The sequence below is a fragment of the Cynocephalus volans genome, chromosome 7 (assembly GCF_027409185.1).
Source record: "Cynocephalus volans isolate mCynVol1 chromosome 7, mCynVol1.pri, whole genome shotgun sequence".
NCBI classification, from domain to species: Eukaryota; Metazoa; Chordata; class Mammalia; order Dermoptera; family Cynocephalidae; genus Cynocephalus; species Cynocephalus volans.
The window spans coordinates 145,047,764-145,068,870 of NC_084466.1; the positions used below are offsets into that span (position 1 = coordinate 145,047,764).

The following is a 21,107-nucleotide window of genomic DNA, read 5'->3' on the forward strand; positions in this document are numbered from 1 at the left end:
TTTGTTTTATAGGGTGCATCTAATCATGTCAATAGTTTGAACAACTTCCAGTCTGTTTCTGTTGTCTATTATTTCTTATTTTGTTGTCTGGCTATTATTATATGCCTTGTGATATTTCATCATGCTAGATATTTTATTTGCAAATTATTGGTAGAAATAATTTGAGGCCTAGGATAATGTTATCTTTAGAGAGCATTGTCTATTTTCTGTTAGGAACCTTGGCATACTAGCAGTTCTTCCATCACCTTAAGCGCATTTAGAGGCATGGAATTTTCTACTGCCCAGATCTCTCATAGCTAGGCTACATTCCAGGTAAAGGCTGGTTTACTTCTACACCCTTTCCCTAATAGCAAGTCATTGTGTCCGAGGTCAAAGTGCCGTGTTGTTTATTTGAGCCCCTACCTTTTGTCGGCTGTTGCTTCTAACTTTTGTCCCCCTCTCTTTTTGAGGGTGCTAAATGCACTCTCAGCTTTTTGGCAGCCTCTTCTAAATAGGCAGATCTCTGCAGAGCAAAAGCAGCTCTGAATGCCTGGCTCCTCTTAAAGAATTGGCAACTTCTTGATCTTGGCTTGGTAGATTTTATCATTTTGTTACTTATAAGATGCTTTTAAGATTTAAAAATTGTTCTTTAGCTTTTTAAGTTGTCTTCTGTGGACAGTTTGCCTTGAATTACCTCGCTGAGTATTATTGGAAGCAAAAAGTCAGGGCAAGTTATTTAATCTGTTATTTACACTATGCTCCAGTTTTCTCATCTGTAACATGGGAATACTAGTTACTTACTATCTTATAGGGTTTTTGAGATTTTTAACTGAGGTAACATGTTATGTGCTTATAGTAGTACCTGACACGTGGAAAATGCTCAATTTATTATTACATTAATTTGAGAACATAGGAATTTGTTTATCACTCTTCAGAAATTTTTCCAAGGAGGAATTAGCCCCTGTATTACCCAAAGTAATTTGCAGAGATAATGAAAGACTTACAGATAACATTAACATTAACTGACCTTTCTGTCAACTCTGGTTTAAGTAAATGAAACTTTTTCCCCCCTATTGTTTTTAAAGCTCTGTTTTATAAGAAAAATTTAATTTTATCTAAAAGGAAATAATGATCCTGATATCTATGTGTACATGTGGGTATGTTTATTTGAATACCTACACACCAATTAGCTGTCATGTATGGGTATATGTATGCATACATGAATACATTATATGTGTAAGATACTTTAATTTTTAAAAATATGCTAAGCGGTAAGATATTTTAATTTTTAAAAAATTTCAAAAAATATTTTTTTGTTGATAAAATAATTAGGGTGGAGCTAAGGAGAACAAAATAAAATAGAATTGAGATCTTTTGTTTAAATATTTTTAAATTCTGACAATCTGAAGAAGGTTATCTAATTATTATTTTTTTTAATGTATAAAATTGAGAATATAAAGCTTTTGATTTACTCCATTTTAAAAACTGAATTCTTGGACTAGATATAAAGTAGACTAGAGAAAATGATAATAAAAATAGATAGCAAATTCCACAAAGTCTGATGACGGCTATAACTTAACAATCCTCTACATAAAAAACAAATATAGTTAAGAATGTAACTCCACAGAGTGGGATGTTCATATACTGTTTCTCACATAGATCTGCATCTTGAAAAGTGCATTTGATCTTCCTTTGCCTCAATCTAATTTTTGTGCAAACAAAGTTTGACTTTATGTTGCACCAACATTGAACCCATGAGTACAATGTTCAATCTTCCAATGTCTTTTTCCACTGTGTAAATTGAAAAGATCACTATATATCAAGTTTTAAAGAAATCTAAAATATGAGATATAGAGGAAAATATGGCAATTTGAAAATTTTCCTAGTTGTAAATAAATCCTCCTTTTTGGAAATGCTATGTCCCATTTCTTTGGCTTAATTACTGTAATTTTCTTATTCTACTATATATATGTCTTCAAGTTACTTAGAGGTAATTATTTTCATGATTCTGTTTTCTTCTCTAGGTTAACAGAACCTTCTGGATATTTAACTGATGGTCCAATTAACTATAAGTATAAAACTAAATGTACATGGTTAATTGAAGGCTAGTAAGTATACAATTTGGATTGCATTAATTTATTTTATTCTGAAATGTTAAAAGTGATCATATTAATATTAAATCATTAAAGTATAATGACTTGATCAGTAGTTTCTTTGTTTATTATTGAAAAACAGTATTCACAGTATTTTTTCATGGATTTTCAACTTCTAGACATCATAATTAATATAAATTACATTACCTCTTCACTTCTAATAGTAGTTTAATTTTTATATCTATTTGATTTTTGGGTTATGTTACTGTGGCATTAAATCGAGTAGGCATTTTTCGGCTTGTTTTAAACATCTTGTTATGGAATTTAAAGACTCCATAGAAAGTACAAAAATATTTTATGCTAAGTTATGCCATTGGTTTATACTATTGCACATTTTAATTCTAAGGGTATTTATAAAAGAATATTTTGTTGAAGAGAGAGTTAATTATCTGTTTAGAGGTATTTTTTAGTAATTAGGAAACCGTTTATCTATTTAAACATATTGTGATTGGATCATCAATGAATTGATATGAATTCTTTTTGGAACATTTTATTATTTTTAAAGACTGTATTTGGACATAGTTTTTTTTTTTTTTTTATTTTAAAAGTTTTTTTTTTCTTTTTTTTGTGGGGGGCAGCTGGCCAGCACTGGGATCCGAACCCTTGATCTTGTGTTATATATAACACAGCATAACACAGCACTCTAACCAACTGAGCTAACCAGCCAGCCGTTTATTTTAAAAGTTTTTTAAACCTTTAAAGTTATTAATTCTCTGCTATGTACTTGAATAGTCTCAGTTTGTTTATTTGTTAATAGTATTTCACATTGAGACTTTTTGATTAAAATTTGAAGAACTAATTAGTGCCTCCACTTAAGGGTCCTGTAGAAATGAGAATAGTTGTTTCTTGAGTGTTCAATTTTAAAGATCAACTTTATTTAAGTACAATTTGCATATAACAAAATGCACCTATTTTAAGGGTACAGTTTAACAAGGTTCTAGTAATTTATAGAATCTATGTAAGCTTTACCTTAATCAAGACATACAACCTTGAGTGTTGACTAAAGTTTTAGAAAATAATGATACATACATATGGCCTATTAATAGATTTTGAAAGTAGCATCTCAGTTTTACAAATTAGGTATGATGGCTTATCAATCTTTTACTCTGGTGATTTAAGGATTTATAGCAAAATTATCTGTAAATCGATTTTTAATAAATACTTTGCAACTTCTTTGCAGATTGTGCTTTGTATATTATATATTAATTTAAAAATATTTTAATATTTTTTCAGTCCAAATGCAGTATTAAGATTAAGATTCAATCATTTTGCTACAGAATGTAGCTGGGATCATATGTATGTTTATGATGGAGATTCAATATATGCACCTTTAATAGCTGTACTTAGGTGAGTAATTATATTTAATTGATGAACTTAAAGTCAGTTGCAGAAAAGTAACTATGTATAATTTGTTAATTTTAAATCTACATTGATCTGTACTGCAAGATAAGTTTAGTATAGATATTGATTGTTAAATTTCAAAGATGATTATAATACTATGTTGTGTATGTGATTATCAAATTAAATGTATATACAATAATGTGTATATTAATATAGCAGACATAAATAAATAAATACTATAATCTATTGGAAATATAGATTTCTTTATAAATAATATTTATTCTCACTATTTTCTGTATTCCTTTAAAGTGGTTTGAATGTGTTTTCACAATGATCTAGTTGGATAAATTAGGGTGAGTTCTAGCTAACAAACAAATAGACAAATGTGTATATTTTTTACAGTTGTCTTTTTATTTTAGTGAAATGATGAAATTTTAAATTCCGCAAAATGGGTTAAGTTATGCTTTGCGTAATGGTTTAATAAAGAAAGTATTTCTATCACTTCTAAAAATATGGGAATTTCGGTTGCTTCAAAACATTTTATTGTTTAGTAGTTAAATAATTAGACTATTAATTATAAACAGCGTTTTAAGTATCAATTTAAAAATATTTTTTATGTATGTATGTACAGATTATTACATAAAGTTTTATGACTAGGAGAAATATATAGGACGTAGAAAAATTGTGAACACATAGTGTAGATTTTGTGTTTGGTTAAACTAGGATGATCGCTGACCAATTACTCGTTAAGTTATTCTTTATTACTGCTATTTACAAGATATCTCTTATATTGTCATAGCTCTGTCATTGTTGAAAATTTAAGTATAATTTAACAATAAGATCAAAGCTTATTGTGCCCCTTGAAATTTTTATTTCAATTTTTCTTTTTATTATTGGTGTTACAAATATTCTGTTTTATCAGGGATGTGAACTATTATTTTTTTGGACAAACATGTAAGGACTTACATTTTTGAATGACTGTTTCAAAGTGAGCCCTTAGGAGTTTAGACACATTCTGTGATGTTGCTATTGCTTAAAATAATTTTAGAACTTCATTTTTGAGTTGTTTGAACATTATATATAAAAGGGATAACCATACGCAGCCCTTTATCTAAAGGACAGTAGAGAGAAAATGGAGTAGAATCTTGTAAATAATTATTTTGTAAGATAATTCACTGTGACAATTTGATTAACAAATTGTGGGAGAAGTACTTTTGTCCTGAGTTCATACATTTATTTTTAGCACTTTAAACATCACTGCTATCATTACTCTATTTTTATGACAACATTGACTGACCATCATTTAGATATGTGACTTTTCATTTGTTTTTCTAGTAATTCTAATGACTTTGCATTAATTGACAGTGATCCATTAACAGTCTTACCAACGCTTTCCTGTTACTAAAGGAATCTTTCATAAGATAGTTGGCAGGATGTGATGTAGTATATGGCTGTGAAGATAGAACAAGTGTTCCTGTTGCCTGTCCTGTTGGAGGTGGAAAACTCATATTTATTGAATATCTACTTGATGCTAAGCCCTGTGCTAGGCAATTTAAATATTATCTAATTCTCACAAAGATCTTGTGGGATCTTATCCCTATTTTACAGTTGGGAAAATTGAGACTCAGAGAAATTATTTACTTCTAATAGATGGTAGAGCCAGGATTAGCCAGGATTAGAACTGCAATCTCCTGATTTAAAAGCCTCTACTGTTTGTGCTACACCTTACTAAGAACTCAGAATCTAAATATGTTTGAATTATTTCAGTTGTGTAAGAGCTTATTACTCAACAAACATTTGATGACCTACTTAATTCTAGACTATCATAAGCCTGAAGGATATAGTAAGGACATAGGCCATTGCAGTGACTTCAGACACCAACTACCTAGAGTTGGGCCAAACTTCCTAGGTTAAGGGCACAGTTCTCCACAAGACTGCTCTCACTATAGACACTAGCTCCAAGTTTGGGGGGTCCCCACCTGCACTTCTGACCATCTGGCCCCAAATTCATGGGTTCCCACTCTCCCCTAATGTTTGATATTTTGCTAGAATGACTCACAGAACTCAGGGAAGAGCTATACTTATGACTATACTTGTATTATAAAGGATAGAAATCAGAACCAGCCAAATTAAGAGATGCATAGAGTGAGGTTTGGAAGGGTCACAAGTGCAAAACTTCTGTGTCTTCAGGACGTGTTGGCCACCTAGCACATCAATACGTAAATACAACCAGGAAGCTCACCCAAGCTTCAGATGTCCAGAGTTTTTATTGAGGTTTCATTATGTAGGCATGATTGATTGAATCATTGGCCACGAGGTTGAACTTAATCTCCGGCCCCCATTCTCTCCCTTGAAGTCAGGCTGATATCATATGGTTCCAACCCTTTAATCACATAATCAATCTTTCTTTAGTGGCAGCCACTCCCCATCCTGAATCAGCTCACTAGCTTAAATTATCTAGGGGCCCACCATGAGTCACCTCATGGGCATAAACTACCAGGGCCCTCCATGAATAACGAAGACACTGCTATTGCTCAGGAAGTTCCAAGGATTTAGAGGCTACATCCCTACAACTGGAGACAAAGGCCAGCCAAATTCTTTCATATATAGTAGTAATGCACTGTTTCAGGGAAATCTCAGAGGCTAGCTGTAAGGTTGTCCAGGAAGGTGACACTAGCTGGGCAAAGGATGGAAAAAAAGATTTTATTAGAAATGGCAAGAGGACCTGCTGGGCTGAGCTGAAAAATGGCATCAGCGCCAGAGGCTGTTGGGTGTCTTCTTTTATTGGGTTAAGATTTACATCTGGCCTAACCAAGGGAAACAGTTACAGTGTTTCACTCTGGGTACAGCCTGCTCAGCCAGCTCATGGGAACAGAGGCTTAGGGAAACAGAAACTTAGAGAAACAAAATTGAAGGACAGGGACTTTCTAAAAGTCAGGCTCTCAGTTCCAGGGGGCTAATAACACTAGCTATATCTAATATAAAGACCTGGGGATATTATTTTTAACAATATACTCATTTTGATGTAATCTCACTACAATGAAAAATATGTATCCATAACTAAGATTGGTGTTATAGAATTTTAATTCTGTTGACATCTCCTTTCAAAGTCTTTTGTTCCCTCATACACATAACTTAGTAGATGTAATAATAATTACTAATGCATTAAGTTAATAGTTAATTACTTTTTAACTTTGCACTTAAGCATGTGTTTGCAAAATTATTTGGCTGTAATATTTCATTTGTCTAATCTGATCTGAGTGAGGGAATTCCTTTCCGGTGGTGCCTTAACCTAAGTTTAACTCTGTTGAAAGGAATCGACTATTTTGAGTTGCATAATTTGTTTGCAGCTTCTTTTCTTTCTCCTGTTTTGTGTTTTCACAGATTTAGAGAGGGTAGTGTAGTGTAACTGAATAAAGACATAATTTTTCCACATGATCAAGGAGGCTTAAAATGGAGAAGTTACTTAGAACTCTTGCTTTTGTACATTTATGTCCTCTCCCCGCCCCCCAAGTTAGTTTTCGTTTGTGTGCACGTGGGCTTTTAAACGCTTTAAGTGAGCAGTAGTCTGTTTTACGATAGCTATATATAAATGCAATTATGCATAATTTGAAAGAAACATAAAAATTTTTAAAAAAATTACCTAAAACACCTAGTTTATTGTATTATAAATGTACAACTTTAACTAGAATGTCATTGTAATCACTTAGCTAGTATGGAGTATTCCTGCACCTTCATCAGAATTTACAACCAATGGGAAAAAGTAAAAATATAGGATTACTTATTAGCGTAGCAAGGTGGCTTTAAGTGAAGTTTTATATATAGGTTGAATTAAAAGGCTACCCTGTAGTCTTATGGTAGGATAGATAGCAGGACGAAAGGGAGAAATGGGACATTGCAGTCCAAATGGTGATAAGAAAAAAAAGGTGGGATGCAGTGGCACAAGAGTAGATGTTAGTGTATTGGCAGCAGTAGTAGAGCTCATCAGGTGAGAAATGCATAGAGAAACTCATTTTAGATTTATTCTCCTTCTAGATTTCCATTCTAATGTACATGCTCAATGATTCTGATAAGAATATTTTAAAATACATTTTATGTGGTTTACAGTCACATGTATATTGATATATACAATCTTTAATTTTGTTCTCTTTTAGTGGTTTGATAGTCCCTGAAGTAAGGGGAAATGAAACTGTGCCTGAAGTTGTTACAACATCTGGCTATGCACTGTTACATTTTTTTAGTGATGCTGCATATAATCTAACTGGTTTCAACGTTTTTTATTCGTAAGTAGTTTTCAAAAATTTTGTCTTGGAATGATTCTTATAGTTTGACTTAAAATAATTTATTGTTCGTTTTTGTGGATGTCTTATGTACCAGGAACAGGCTAGTGTGTTAAATTTCAAATTATAAAAGATCTCTTCTTAGGCCACATAAAATCTTAATAATATGCCACAAAATTCTATCTAAGCCTGTATTAAGAAAACTTCTAAGTCTGAAGACATTGTGGTAGCAAATTAAGTTTGGTTAAAGATTAATTATAAAATTTAAAATTGTTTTTGGCAAATGGTTAAGTAAATAAATACAAACTAGTATAACTTTACTGGTTGCAGCAGATATGTGGGGTTGCAGAGAGTGCTAACTGCCTTTCTGTGCTTTGATAGGTATGGTATTTTACTCGTAATTTGAAAGAAGGTATGAGAGCTAAGTTTTCATAGTTCTTTATTCTAGAGATTGTATTGGATGCTATATAAGCATTGCATCATGTAATTCCCTTTACAACAGTTCTTTCAAGTGGGTATTTTTCCCATTTTGCACATGATGAAATTGAGGCTTAGGAGATAAGGTAAGTGGCTATACCACTATCTCCTCTAAGATAACAAAAATAATATTCATGGAGAATCTATTATGTATCTGACACTTTATATAAATTTTTATATCTAGAATTCCAAGGGTGAAGTAAAGTAGCCAGAGATGCTTTGAGGTTCTTTCACAAGAATGGCCACAGAGAAATTCTATACATTAATTTTTTTCTTTTCTTCATGAAGGTAGAAATTGATAGCCAGAGAATTTTTCACCAGAAATAAAATATTCTAAATATTCTTGAATCAGCAATTTATTATAGGATTTCTTTATCCCGGTATGTATCCAAGAATGTATGCAAGGAAGAAAAAATACGTAGTAGAATAAAATCAGTTAAATTAAAGGGTTTTAAAATTAAATGTGGTAGACATTCATTTTCTTCCATAAAAGTGTATAGGTGCATGCTCTTTCAATATTATATATCCAAGTTATTATATCTGTCTCTTCATATAGTTTCAGGTATTCATGAATTTAATTTTTTTCTGTAAAATATACATTCAAAACATTTGAGTACTTACGTCTTTACAAAACATTGTGCTTGGAACTGTATAGATCTTGCAGATGTTGAGTGCACAGTCCTTGGATGTTTGGAGTCTTGGTAGCAAAGTAAACTTATTGAATGAAATAAGACCAATTGCGAGTAAATACTAACTGAATTGCATAAGAGTAAAAGGAATATGGAGTAAAGAATTGAAGCTATATTGTGAAAATGTGTTAAATTAATAAGCACATAAGATACAACATAAAAATTATGAAGTTTACAAAATATCAACCAAAATTCCTTTAAAATTACCTTGAATTTGAATATATATGAATTATGTTTTACAGAATCAATTCTTGTCCTAACAATTGCTCTGGTCATGGGAAATGTACAACTAGTGTGTCTGTTCCAAGTCAAGTATACTGTGAATGTGATAAATACTGGAAGGGTGAAGCTTGTGATATTCCTTACTGTAAAGCCAATTGTGGCAGTCCAGATCACGGTTACTGTGACCTAACGGGAGAAAAGCTGTGTGTCTGCAATGATAGTTGGCAAGGTAAGCACATGTGGTGTGATGGCTTTTGAAACATTGATTCATATATCTCACAGATTAATACAAATTCTACCTCATTTGTTTTGTTACAGTTTGCACTCCCAAATCTCAAGTATTTTTTTTTAATTTATAGACTGTTTAGAATAACAGTCAACTTCTTAATAATCTGCTTCCTCACAAATAGAATTAATTGGTAAAGATTTTGTCTACGTGCTATTTTGAGGATTAAATGATGTTATATATGAAACTGTTTAAAATGTGTGTGGTCATTATGATCTTCTGTAAATTTTTTGTTGAATCCCCAAATATTTTATGACCTCATTGGATTGAACATGTGGTTCATTCAAATTTGATTTATAAGGGTAACATGAATAGTATATTGCAAAAATAAATGCTTATCTGACATATATTTCTTAGTAAAGCCTGACCTCTTGTGGCTATTTTTAAAAGTACATTTTAGCTGCCTATTGCAAAAGTGAGATATCTGAGAAAAAAATTCTGAACAATTTTTATAAATATCATCAAAGATTGACTTGAGGCTACGTTAAAGAGTTTTTGGCTTACTTATGTATCTGGGTATAAAATTAAAAATTTTGTCATTGTGGAATTAGGAGATAGGTCTATTTATCCATATACTTACCCATCCAGAGCTTATTTGTTGTTAATTACATTTACATATTGAGAGCTTCCTTTGTGTCATATTAATGTTAATCCAAAATATTAATCCTGTTGATAGAGGGATCTTTGACTCGATAATTACATAATTACTCGATAAGGTACATGATCAGGTTTTACTATATAACATGCTGTAGCAATAGTTCCTATCAGACCTAAGTAAAAACCAAAGAGAATGTGTTACTCATGTAGTTAGTTCTTCATCATTCTTGAGATCACATTTTTAAAAAATGTTACTAACCATGCTGAATACTCACTCAGTGGAATTATTTTAGGCTTTGTATAAACTATGCCCATCTTAAACCCATGTTATTTCATTAAAAATATTAGATATGTCAAAATTACCTATTATGATTTTAACAAATACAGATTTCTAAATGTTCTTTAATTATAGGAACATGTGTTTTAAGTGGCTATTTTAATCATTTGTGACTTTTCTCCCCACAAAAAGTAGCTTGAGATATAATTTCTTTTTTTCGTTTTAGTCTTGAAACTAAAATAACTTTCTTTTCTATGAAGAGAGTGGTATGTCAATATTATATTTAAATTAAGGCCTGTGAAGTAGGAGTATAAATCATACACACAGTGTTTTTCAAACTGGTCTTTAACTGCTGTTTGTCTCCATCTCATTTCATTAGTCTTGAAAGCAAATGAGGAATACATTTGTATAACATTCCCTGTGAACATCTCTGTCCTTTTTCTGTTCTTTATGTACTTTTATTAGTTCTTCTTTGAAATGCTTTATTTCTTGGGGGTCTTGTAAATATAGATCTGGTTCAAAATATCATCTTCTGTTTTTCTGTTTTTTGTTTTCACATTTTGTTATTCTCATCAGTAATGCCCCAAATCATAAGCATTCCTGAATCTAATGTGTCTATAAGTAAATGGAAATGGGGAAGCAAATACTGGGTGTGTTCACTTTTAAAGCAAAGTGATAATATGAGTAGCATTATAAATTCTTGATAATTAAGGAAATTGATATTTGAATTCATGTCAGTGTTTTGAGGATAGAGGGCTTGGTGAATGAGATAGTAGCTGTTTTCAAGACAAGTGATGTGCAAATTGGTTACTTTGAGCCTCCAACCTGATCCTGATTCTGTATTTAAGAAATCATATCTACAAGCAGGTGAGATTATGACCAAAATCATTAGGGGAAAAATGACATTTTTATTTCAGATGTATAGAATGGGGGGAATCAGTGAGGTAAAAAGGAGAGATAGAGTAATTTGCTTCTAGGAAAAAATGGGAAGTGATTAAAGAACTAGAGACATTTGAAAATGAAGACTGCAGAGGCAGTCTTTATGAAATCCAAAATCTCGAAGTTTTATATAATGTGTTATTTGGAACCGGATTCTTTAGGTTGGAATAACAGATTGTTGTTACCTTCATTATATTTTATCCTTTGATATTGGTTGACTTTACTTATTCTGTTTGTCTCTTTGCTAGTATATATTTTTTAAAAATGAGCATTACCCTCAAGAAACTGTGGTTTTATTAAGAGAACACAGAAGAAAAGCCTAGCTTTATGTTAAGTTTTGGGTTGCCTTCTTACCATTTCTCTTGTGCTTGTCCCACCTGGACTTTGTGTGCCATTTTCTTTAATTTTTCTACATCGTACCTCTAAGACTTTTGCTCAGCCGTTACTATGTTTTTCCCCCTCAGCTTTCTCATCTAATTATTTCTTAACTATCTGCTTTTACCTTTTTACCACAAGACATTTTTCCAAATTAGATAGGTGTATATTTTGAGGGTAGATGGCACTGTTAAAACTAACTGTCTTACTATAGAAAGCACATACAAAAACCAAAAGCTGAAATAGTAAAGAATATAGAAAATGAGGTAGTGCAGCATTTTGAAAAGCACACAAGGATATTGTGTAATATTTAATTTTGTTATAATGTATGGTTGTCAAATATGATGGTATGTACACATTAAATAGAGTACTAAAAGGATAGGGACCTCTGTGGACTTATCTGCTCCTATGACATGTCTTTTTAATTGACTTCATTTTTTAGAGCAGTTTTAGGTTCACAGCAAAACTGAGCAGAAGGTAAAAAGATTTCCCATACACGTCTTGCACCCACTCATGCACGGCCTTTCTCATTATCACCGTCCCCACCGGACTGGCACATTTGTCAAAGCTGATGAAACTGCATCGACACATCATTATCATCCAAAGTCATAGTTTACATTAGGGTTCACTCTTTGTGTTGAATATTCTGTGGCTGTTGGAAATTCTGCGGGTTTAGATATTATGACATATATCCACTATTATAGCATCTTAACACAGTATTTTCTGTAACCTAAAATCCTCTGTGCTGTACCTGTCCATCCTTTCCTTCCCGACCCCTGGCAGCTACTGATTTTTTTTTAATGTTTTGCCTTTTACCAAATGTCATAAAGTTGCAATCATATAGTATGCAGCTTTTTCTGGCTGGCTTCTTTCACTTGTCAATATGCATTTAAGTTTCCTCCATGTCTTTTCATGGCTTGATAGCTAGTTTCTTTTTAACACGGAATAATAATTCATTGTCTGGATGTACCACAGTTTGTTTATCCATTTGCCTACTGAAGGATATCTTGGTTGCTTCTGTGACATTTTTCACTTAATAAAATTTGTTTACATCTTAATAAGTCACATGAGGGAAAAAGGCAACTTTGAAAGCACTGATTTCTTAAAATGGCTTCCTAATATTGGCATAGATGAAGAATTTTTAAAAGACATCAAAATCACGATAGAACAAATTGAACTTATGTTCATATGTAAAGAATACAGTAGGACAGTAATTTTCAAAGTGGAATCCAAGGTATGGTGTTTCCCCCCCCAACTCCCTTAATCAGAATGGCTCCAAGTTTCTCTCTTTCACATAACTTGAAAAAATTGGAATCACTGGAGGTCTTTGAATGAAAGCTACAGAAACAGTTCTGAGTTACTTTAGCAAAGAAGGCGGTTATTGGAAAGAATGGCAGAGACGACTGTCTCCCAGAGTTCATTCTTTCCTTTATTTCAGTAACAGAATCCAGTGTTTTAGCCGGGCACACGGCCTTCCAGCTATGTACCACATTTCTCGTCTTCCTTTGCAGCTTCTGCAGCTGTTACTAAGTTTAGGTCGGTAGGGTGTGAGTGGAAATGCCGAGTGCAAATATTAGATCATTCAGATCTTTTCCAACGTCTGGTAAATGGCAACAGCTAAGTACCCAGTAGCATCGGCCCATTCACCTCTAGAATGAGATAAATCAACTTTTACCTTATTTTAGTAATTTATTTTTGGTTAATAGTTAACTTGTTCCCTAACTAATACAAAAGGATATTAAGTAGCTCTCAAGAGAGCTAACAATGTCTTAATCTGTTCCCTAACTAATATAAAGGATTTTGAGTATCTCACAACAGAGATGGTAAGGCTGGAAAAACCATAGTTGGAAAGAGGCAGGTACAAAGAATAAGAGGAAGCCATAGGATTGTTTGATTAGTATATTCCTGTCACTGCAACTGGACCCTGGGATACCACCATAGGCATCCTTTCAGTGAACACTGCATGTAGAAGGCATGGATAGAAAGAATTCTAAACTGTCCCCACCTCTTTGCCTCACTTGTGTGAAGATTCCGAGTCCTGCTTAGTAGCATCTGTTTGGCTAAACCTAGGTCTTATCCATTCGTTTGCTGCCTAGAGATATAGAAATAGAGATTTAACCTTTTGGTTAGAAGGGGTCCTTTTTCTGAACAAAATTCACAAAATAAGGGATTTTCCCAAATGTAGGAATGGGACTGAAATGATTAGGATCCCCAAACAAATAAAAAATTCAAATAAAATATTTTAAAGTATAGATTGTTGTCATAATTGTTAAGGAATGCCCCAAGTAGTTCTCTGATGTCTACTCAGAAGAACTTTGTAATGGGGGATAGATGGTACGAGTAGGCAGGTTAAAGAGATCAATCAGCAGGCTTTAGCATATGATTTTTTCTTAATCCTTTATAACAAAAACATTTTTAAATTTTTTTTAATTCTAAAGAGATGAAAAACAGGTCACCATCACATATAGAAAACCACTGCTTAATCATTACCAAATTGTCCCTGTTCCTTTCCTGTTCCAGAATATCCTACTCAATCCTTTTGTTCTGTCCTTATAAATGTCTTCAGGGCACTTTTTATGTCTTCAGTATTCTTTTTCAATTCAATTCAGGCACAGTTCTCTTACAAGGATTGGAATCGGTTATCTTAAACCGTCAAGTTATTGATTAAAATACGCTGTGAATATGTAAATCATGTAATTTAATACTTTTGTTTTATACTACCTTTGATATTTAAAGTCACAGTTTATTTTGACTTATTTCAGTTTCTAAGATGTTCTTTGTCCCTTACTATCTCATGATCTTTCTATTTCTAAACTTCTTCCTAAAATACCCTCACCTCATTAATATTCTAAGACCTGGTCAGATTCCCCTGTTATATTCTGTTATATGAGTAGGACCTTATCTTTTTAATTTATAGCATTTGTCACAGTTTATAAATGTAATGTAAACCCCGTGAAGTTAAGAATAATTATGTTTTGATTATCTTTGTGTCTCTAGAGCCTAATATAATGCTTGACATGTAGTAGGCACTCACATTTTTTCTTTTTTTGTTGAATAAGTGAATTACAAATGTATTGATTTGCTAGTATAGTGATACATAGACATTCAATTATAGATATTTTAGAAGATGAGTCCTCCAACAAATTATGTAGTTTATTTGATACATGAAACATAATTCTAAATATTGAGAGAAACAATTGAATTTGAGCATTTTAATGTTATTTTATTGAAGTTTTGGTTCTCGTATCCTTGGTCTTGTATTTGCTTCAATACTTTGGTTTTAGATTTTAACATTTGCCATTGGGTGGCAGTATTGACTACCACAAAAAGCACTTAAGCTCCATGGCATTATTCAAGTTGTGAAAACTTGGAAATACCGCATGTCCTCACTCATAAGTGGGTGCTAAGAAAGAAGGAAAGAAAGAAAAGAAAGAAAGGAAAGAAGGAAGGAAGGAACAAAGAAAAGACCACTATAATACATTGATCTTTCAGAAAGAGAGAACAAATCTATGGTTACTAGAGGTGGGAGGGGGGAAGGGAGAGGGGAGGTTGGGGAGAGATTGGGTAAGGTGCATAAAGAATAATTACGATTTGTAATCATGAACATGCGGATATATTGATTGGATCAACACATGTTTTACATAGGTGATGGTAGTCAACACTGTACAATATTATAATCAATTATGCTTCAGTTAAAACAAAAACAAAAACAAAACTATGAACTACTTCTCCATGAATTGAGAGTAGTATAATAAAACCTACCAAAAACACTTAAAATAAGTTGCTCATTAATTCAAGTATTTTAAAAATACAGAGCACTATCAAGGTGGTAAAGTTTATATAAATCTCCTGGAAATGATTTTAATTGATTATTAAAGCAAAGAACACATTTTCTAAATGAAGAAAAGATTAAAAGATGAATGAGGGGCAGAAGAGTGAGGAAATCAGAGATGAATCAGAAACAGATTATGATGGTTAAACAGGTTTTTTTTCCTGGCCTATGTGCTTGTGGTCAAATTTTTCATATTGAATATTACACTTTTGGTTGCATAATGTGGTCATATTTCCTACTAATGAAATTGTTTCTTCTTCAAAGATGGAATTAAATATATATATATATATATATATATATATATATATATATATATATATAAAAAGTGTAAAATCTTTTAACTCAAACTCATGACCCCAAAGTATGTATATTTTTTTCTGTGTTAATCATGTAACATATTAGGACATAATTATTTATTTTAGAGTAGTAGGTACACATGAAATTATAGTTTGCCTTGAAGAAATTCACAACGTAGCTTACATTTTCCTTTAGAAATTTGATAATAATAAATATGTTCTCTATATTTTATTTAACTTTGTGGTGAACAAGTGACAGCTAATGTACTCAATTAAAATCTTTCCACCTAGCAAAAATAGAGGCTCTTACTTTTTGTAAGAGCCAATAAAATTAAGTTTTTATTCTCAACCTACTTGAAAAGTTGACTGTTTAAAAAGAAAAGTAGCATTAAAAATGTGTATGTGACAACCCTTATTCATGAATTCATTAATTTATTTTTGTTCATTTATTAATGTAACAATTTTTTTTGAGCTTTTATTAAGTGCTAGGCACTACTCCAGGTCCTTGAGATACAACGTGGAATAAAGAAGACAAGATCCTTGTGGAACTTATTTAAGCTAGGAGAGACCAACCAGAAATAATAAACATAAATTATATAGTATGTTAGAAAGTGTTAAGTATAATGGAAAAATAGAGCAGAGAATGTAGGATAATAGATCTGTGGATTAAATTTAAAATCTGATGGTCAGGTTAGGCCTCGTGAAAGCAACATTTGAGTAAAGACTTAAAGCAAGTGAGGGAGTTTAGCCATATAGATATCTAGGGGTAGAACATTCCAGGCAGAGAGAACAGTCAGTGCAAATGTCCTAAGGCAGGAGCTTCCCTTGTATGCTTGAGGACCTGCAAAAAGATCAGTGTGGCTGGAATTGAATTACCCAGGGGGAGATTAGTCAGATAGGAGTTCAGAGAAAAGTACAGAGCAGGGGAGATGATTAGAAATATGGAGGTAGGGGTCGATATGGAGATAAGTGAAAGATGGAGCTGAATCAGCTAAGCCTTAGCTTTGTAGGCTATTGTAAAGATTTTGGTTTTTACTCTTAAGTGAAATGGGGGAGCCATTGAAGAATTTTGGCAGAAGATCGATATGCTCTAAACTTAGTTTTATAAGATTCCTCTTTGCTTCTGTACTGAGAATATGCCGTGGGAGCAGTGCACCAGCAAAGAGGCTGCTGTTATAATTATAATCTAGGTGAAAGATGATGGTAGATTGGACAGGTTGGTAGCAGTGGAGTTGGTGACAATTGTTTGAATACTGAATGTAATTTTACAGTAAGCTTAATAGGATTTACTGATGGATTGCATATGGGGGACGAGAGAAAGAAGAGTCAAAGGTGACTTTAAGGTTTTTGGCCTGAGCAAATGGAATAATGGAGTTATCATCAACTGATAGGAGGAAGATTTTAGGAGGAAGATCAGTTTGATTTTGGTATGTCAAGTTTGAGATGTCTTTTAGACATCCAAAAGGAGATGTTGAGGAGGAGTTGGATATATGGGTCTGAAATTTGGTGGAGACAGGCCTGTACTGTAGATATAAATTTAGGGGTAGATGGCTTAAAAATATTAAATTGGAAACCATTGGTGGTACTTAAAATCATGAAATTGGATGAGATTACCAGGGAAGTGGGTGTAGAAAGACAATAGAACCAAAAACTGAGCCATGCATGAGTCACAACAAAAGTCACAGAATATTCTGTGCTAGGCATACAGTGTTCCTTCCCTAGAGAAAATTGCCTAATGTTGAAATATTTGTAGCCATTTATTTTTTTGCCTGTGACTTTGTAGGATTTTCTTGCCTGTGACATTGTGGGACATTATAAGATAAATAAATCCTGCTCTCAGTCTAGCTAATTCTATATTTGTCATTTTCAATTAAAAGTCTTAAATCCTTCTTAAGATTTTTTTAAATAGTGTGCATTGCCCTTCTAACAGTCTTAACATGGTTTATAGATTTCCTTCGAAGCATGGTGTCTTAGCTCAATCTCTCACAGTTCTGGAGAGTGGAAGTCAGAGATCAGGAACCTCTTCTGTATCCTCACATGGCAGAGAGAGAGAGAGAGAGAGAGAGAGAGAGAGAGAGAGAGAGAGAAAGCAAACTTTCTGATCTTTTATAAGAATAAGGATACTAATCCCATCATGAGGACCCCATCCTTATAACCTTACTTAAATCTAATTAACTTCCCAAAGCCCTTCCTCCTAGTACCATCAGATTGAGGGTTAGAGCTTCAGCATCTGAGGTTTGGGGGTAGGGGGGTGGCAGCAAGCATTCAGTTCATAACACATGGTAATTCTTAGGTACAGGGGATATTTCTTAAACTTATTTCAATGGAGGAAAACTCTTCACTGTTCACAGTTAGGGTTTTCTTGGGAAAGTCAATTAACCTATCCGGTTTTCATTTTGGTTATTTGTACAGAGATATTATTTGCTCTTTTCTGAGTGTTGGGATGATAACTTGGCGAAAGTTATTTGGAATAGTACCTTGTGGTATGTGCTTAAAGGATTGATGCTACAGAAACAGTTTTCCTTTTAATAAGTAGACATCTTGCAAATCTCTTGATCTAGTAGTCTCTTCTCTTTGCAACCAGGTTTAATGCATTTTATTAATCAATAGAAACTTGAATTTATGACTAATATTTAGGTATTAGGCATGCTATTTAGATCTTTTCTGAGCATTCTACACTTACCAATCTAATGAAATGGGCACGAGAATTTTTGTGTCTAGAAGACGTGTTGACTTGTATGCTCTCATTATTTTATATTTTATTATTTTAGATATTCTTGATGAAACATAATTCTTAGGACTATAATTATTCAAAAAAGATTTAAAAATTTTTTGAAGTTATCTCTTCTAAGCGTACACATTTTGATAATACCAGTGGTTTGCTCATTGTGTGCTTCAAGTGCTATTTAAGGTGTTGGGGTGGTGGGGTAGGATGGAAGAAAAGTGATTCTTCCTTCTCTGCTTCAACCATAGTATCATCACCTTGAAATATTTGACATATTGAGTTCCATGTAAAACTTAGTTTTAAGCCTTCCTCAGCTCAAAAATAATAAGTTGGAAACCACTGATCTTTGCTATCGAAAGGGCAATTCCTTTCCATATTATACTAGCATCATTGATCTAAACTGTAAAAATCAAGTATTCTTGGAACAGATCTAGTATAATTATTACCACTCACCTTATTTATTGTTTTATAAAAGAGAACATATTGTCAGAATAGTTGTGGATATTTAAAATATACTAAAATTAATACCTGGCTTTTGGTGGTAGGTTTTATGGTCTAGAATATGTGTAGAATACTTTGCATAGTGTATCAAAATCAGATCTTTCCTGTGATATTAGAAGTTTTGCAATTATGTTATCTTGTTTTGCCTTTTGTTAGAGAACTATCATACTATCATAATCAGTGCACACATTAAAACATAAGACTATTTCTGGAATGATTATGGTAATATACATATAGTCTCTTACAATCTCCCTCCCCAGCATATTTCCCCCTTCTTATTAGTAATCCAGTTTCTTTTTGGGTAATTGCTTTTCACTAATTGAGGGTAGTCTGGATGGGATGATAAATCCAGGTAACTGTCTATTCTAAGCTTGATTTTTCAGCCTCTTTAAAAAATTCTCTGAATTTCCCCCAAGTTTTCCAAAAATGCTCTATTTTTCCTTAAGCCAGCCACATTAATTTCGGTGGCTTATAACCAAAGAAATCTAACAGATATACTACCCCAGAGATATTGTTAGAGGATATATATTTTTTTCTGGTATTAGATTTATTTAAAATACCAAAAGTGATATATGCAGTGTAGAGTTACAGAAATGTGACTTAACCTGTGTTTGATACAGTTCAAAGTTAGCAATATTTATTTAATGTTTTCAACTGAGAACTGCAAAAAGAAAATAAATATAATTTCGTTCCTTAAATATGTACCGCCTTAATAGTAAAATAAATGTTTTTTTTCCATGATAGTATAGATTAAATATACATTAAAGGTATGACCCAAAACTGTATCAAAAAGAAGTCTAAAATCCTGTAATAAGAGTAATTTATTTCCTCTGCAAATCCCTTGACTGGATCACTTTTTGGTTTCTTTTCCTGCTTTCTACTTTCATGAATGTTTTTACATTTCAGAAATCATATAAAGAAACTCCACTTAGAATAGTTGTTGTTTTTAGAAATCACAAGTTCGCTGTTGAATAATCAGTGAAAGGAACAACTAATTTGCCTAGTTGTTGAGGAAGATAAAATTTTACTGTTAGGTTTTCCATTCTGTTTCTTTGTATGTGGCACTTTAGCAATTTTCTAGTAACATCAGAAATTAATATATAAAGCTATTCATAAATTTGGGACACCTTAGGGGAATTGCGTTTTCCTCACCTGAAGATTTCAAATATTTATCTTCTTTATGGAAGTATAAGTTGTTTTAAAAATCTAATTTGAATGAAGCAATATAATAGATATGTACTGATATCTATTATAAAATCAGAGATAGATTTCTTTAGGAAAGACTTTTCAAATGCAAAGTAATTAGAATGCTTTGGAAAGGAAGAAAGAAAGTAAATCATTAGTTATAAAATTGCTTTGGAAAAATTTTCAGCACTTTGTAGTAGTTTATTCTAGAGTTATCGTTTGCAATTATTTCTCAATTGGATTTACCTGTGGTTGTAGGACTTTTTTACTTGTAATTTTGCTTTTGTCTTTTGGCCTGTATATTTATAACATCTAATAACACTAGGCTTCATTAATCTATTTTTCCTGTCAACCTAATTATACTTAGTTTCCTTGTATATAAAATGAGGGAGTTGACTTAATAATAACAACAAGGTTACTATTATAGAGCATTTTATTACAGTATTAAATATTAAACACTTCACATAAAATCTTATTTTATCTTATCAAAATGCTATGTTCTGTATATAATCTCCACAATTAAACTGAAGCCTAGAGAAGTTGGGTAACTTTGTCCAAGGTTTCATAGCTAGTAAGAAGGATAACTAGGTTTGAGTCCATAGCTCATGCTCTTAATCCTTTACAGCATTAAAGTGCTTTTCATTCGTCCATCCATTGAATGATTGATTGATTCATTTATTTATTCAATAAATATATACTGAGGCTAATCATGTAGAGGGGATTGTAGGCCATGTTAAGGACTTTTCATTTTAAGTGTGATGGGAAATCACTGAAGGATTTTGAGTAGCAGAGTGATAGGAGTTGATTTATATTTTTAATTACTCTGGTTGCACTGTGGAAAATTGAATGTGAGGGAAAGGAACAAGAATAGAAATAAGGAGATCAGTTTGGAGAGTACTGCAGTAGTCCAGGTGAGAATGAAGGGTGTCTTAGGGTAGGATGTTAGTTGTAGT

The 21,107-nt window shown here is 32.5% G+C and overlaps 1 protein-coding gene across 4 annotated transcripts in view; it reads left to right on the forward strand.

Moving 5' to 3' along the window:
* The window catches only part of ATRNL1 (attractin like 1), an 819,545-nt gene that overhangs the window by 31,385 nt on the left and 767,053 nt on the right, over positions 1-21,107 (forward strand). For all 4 annotated transcript variants that reach the window (XM_063102060.1, XM_063102061.1, XM_063102062.1 and 1 more), the window contains exons 2-5: positions 2,004-2,087; positions 3,366-3,479; positions 7,628-7,756; positions 9,162-9,370. In XM_063102060.1, the coding sequence (XP_062958130.1) occupies positions 2,004-2,087; positions 3,366-3,479; positions 7,628-7,756; positions 9,162-9,370 (536 nt within the window). The remainder of the gene's footprint in view (positions 1-2,003; positions 2,088-3,365; positions 3,480-7,627; positions 7,757-9,161; positions 9,371-21,107) is intronic.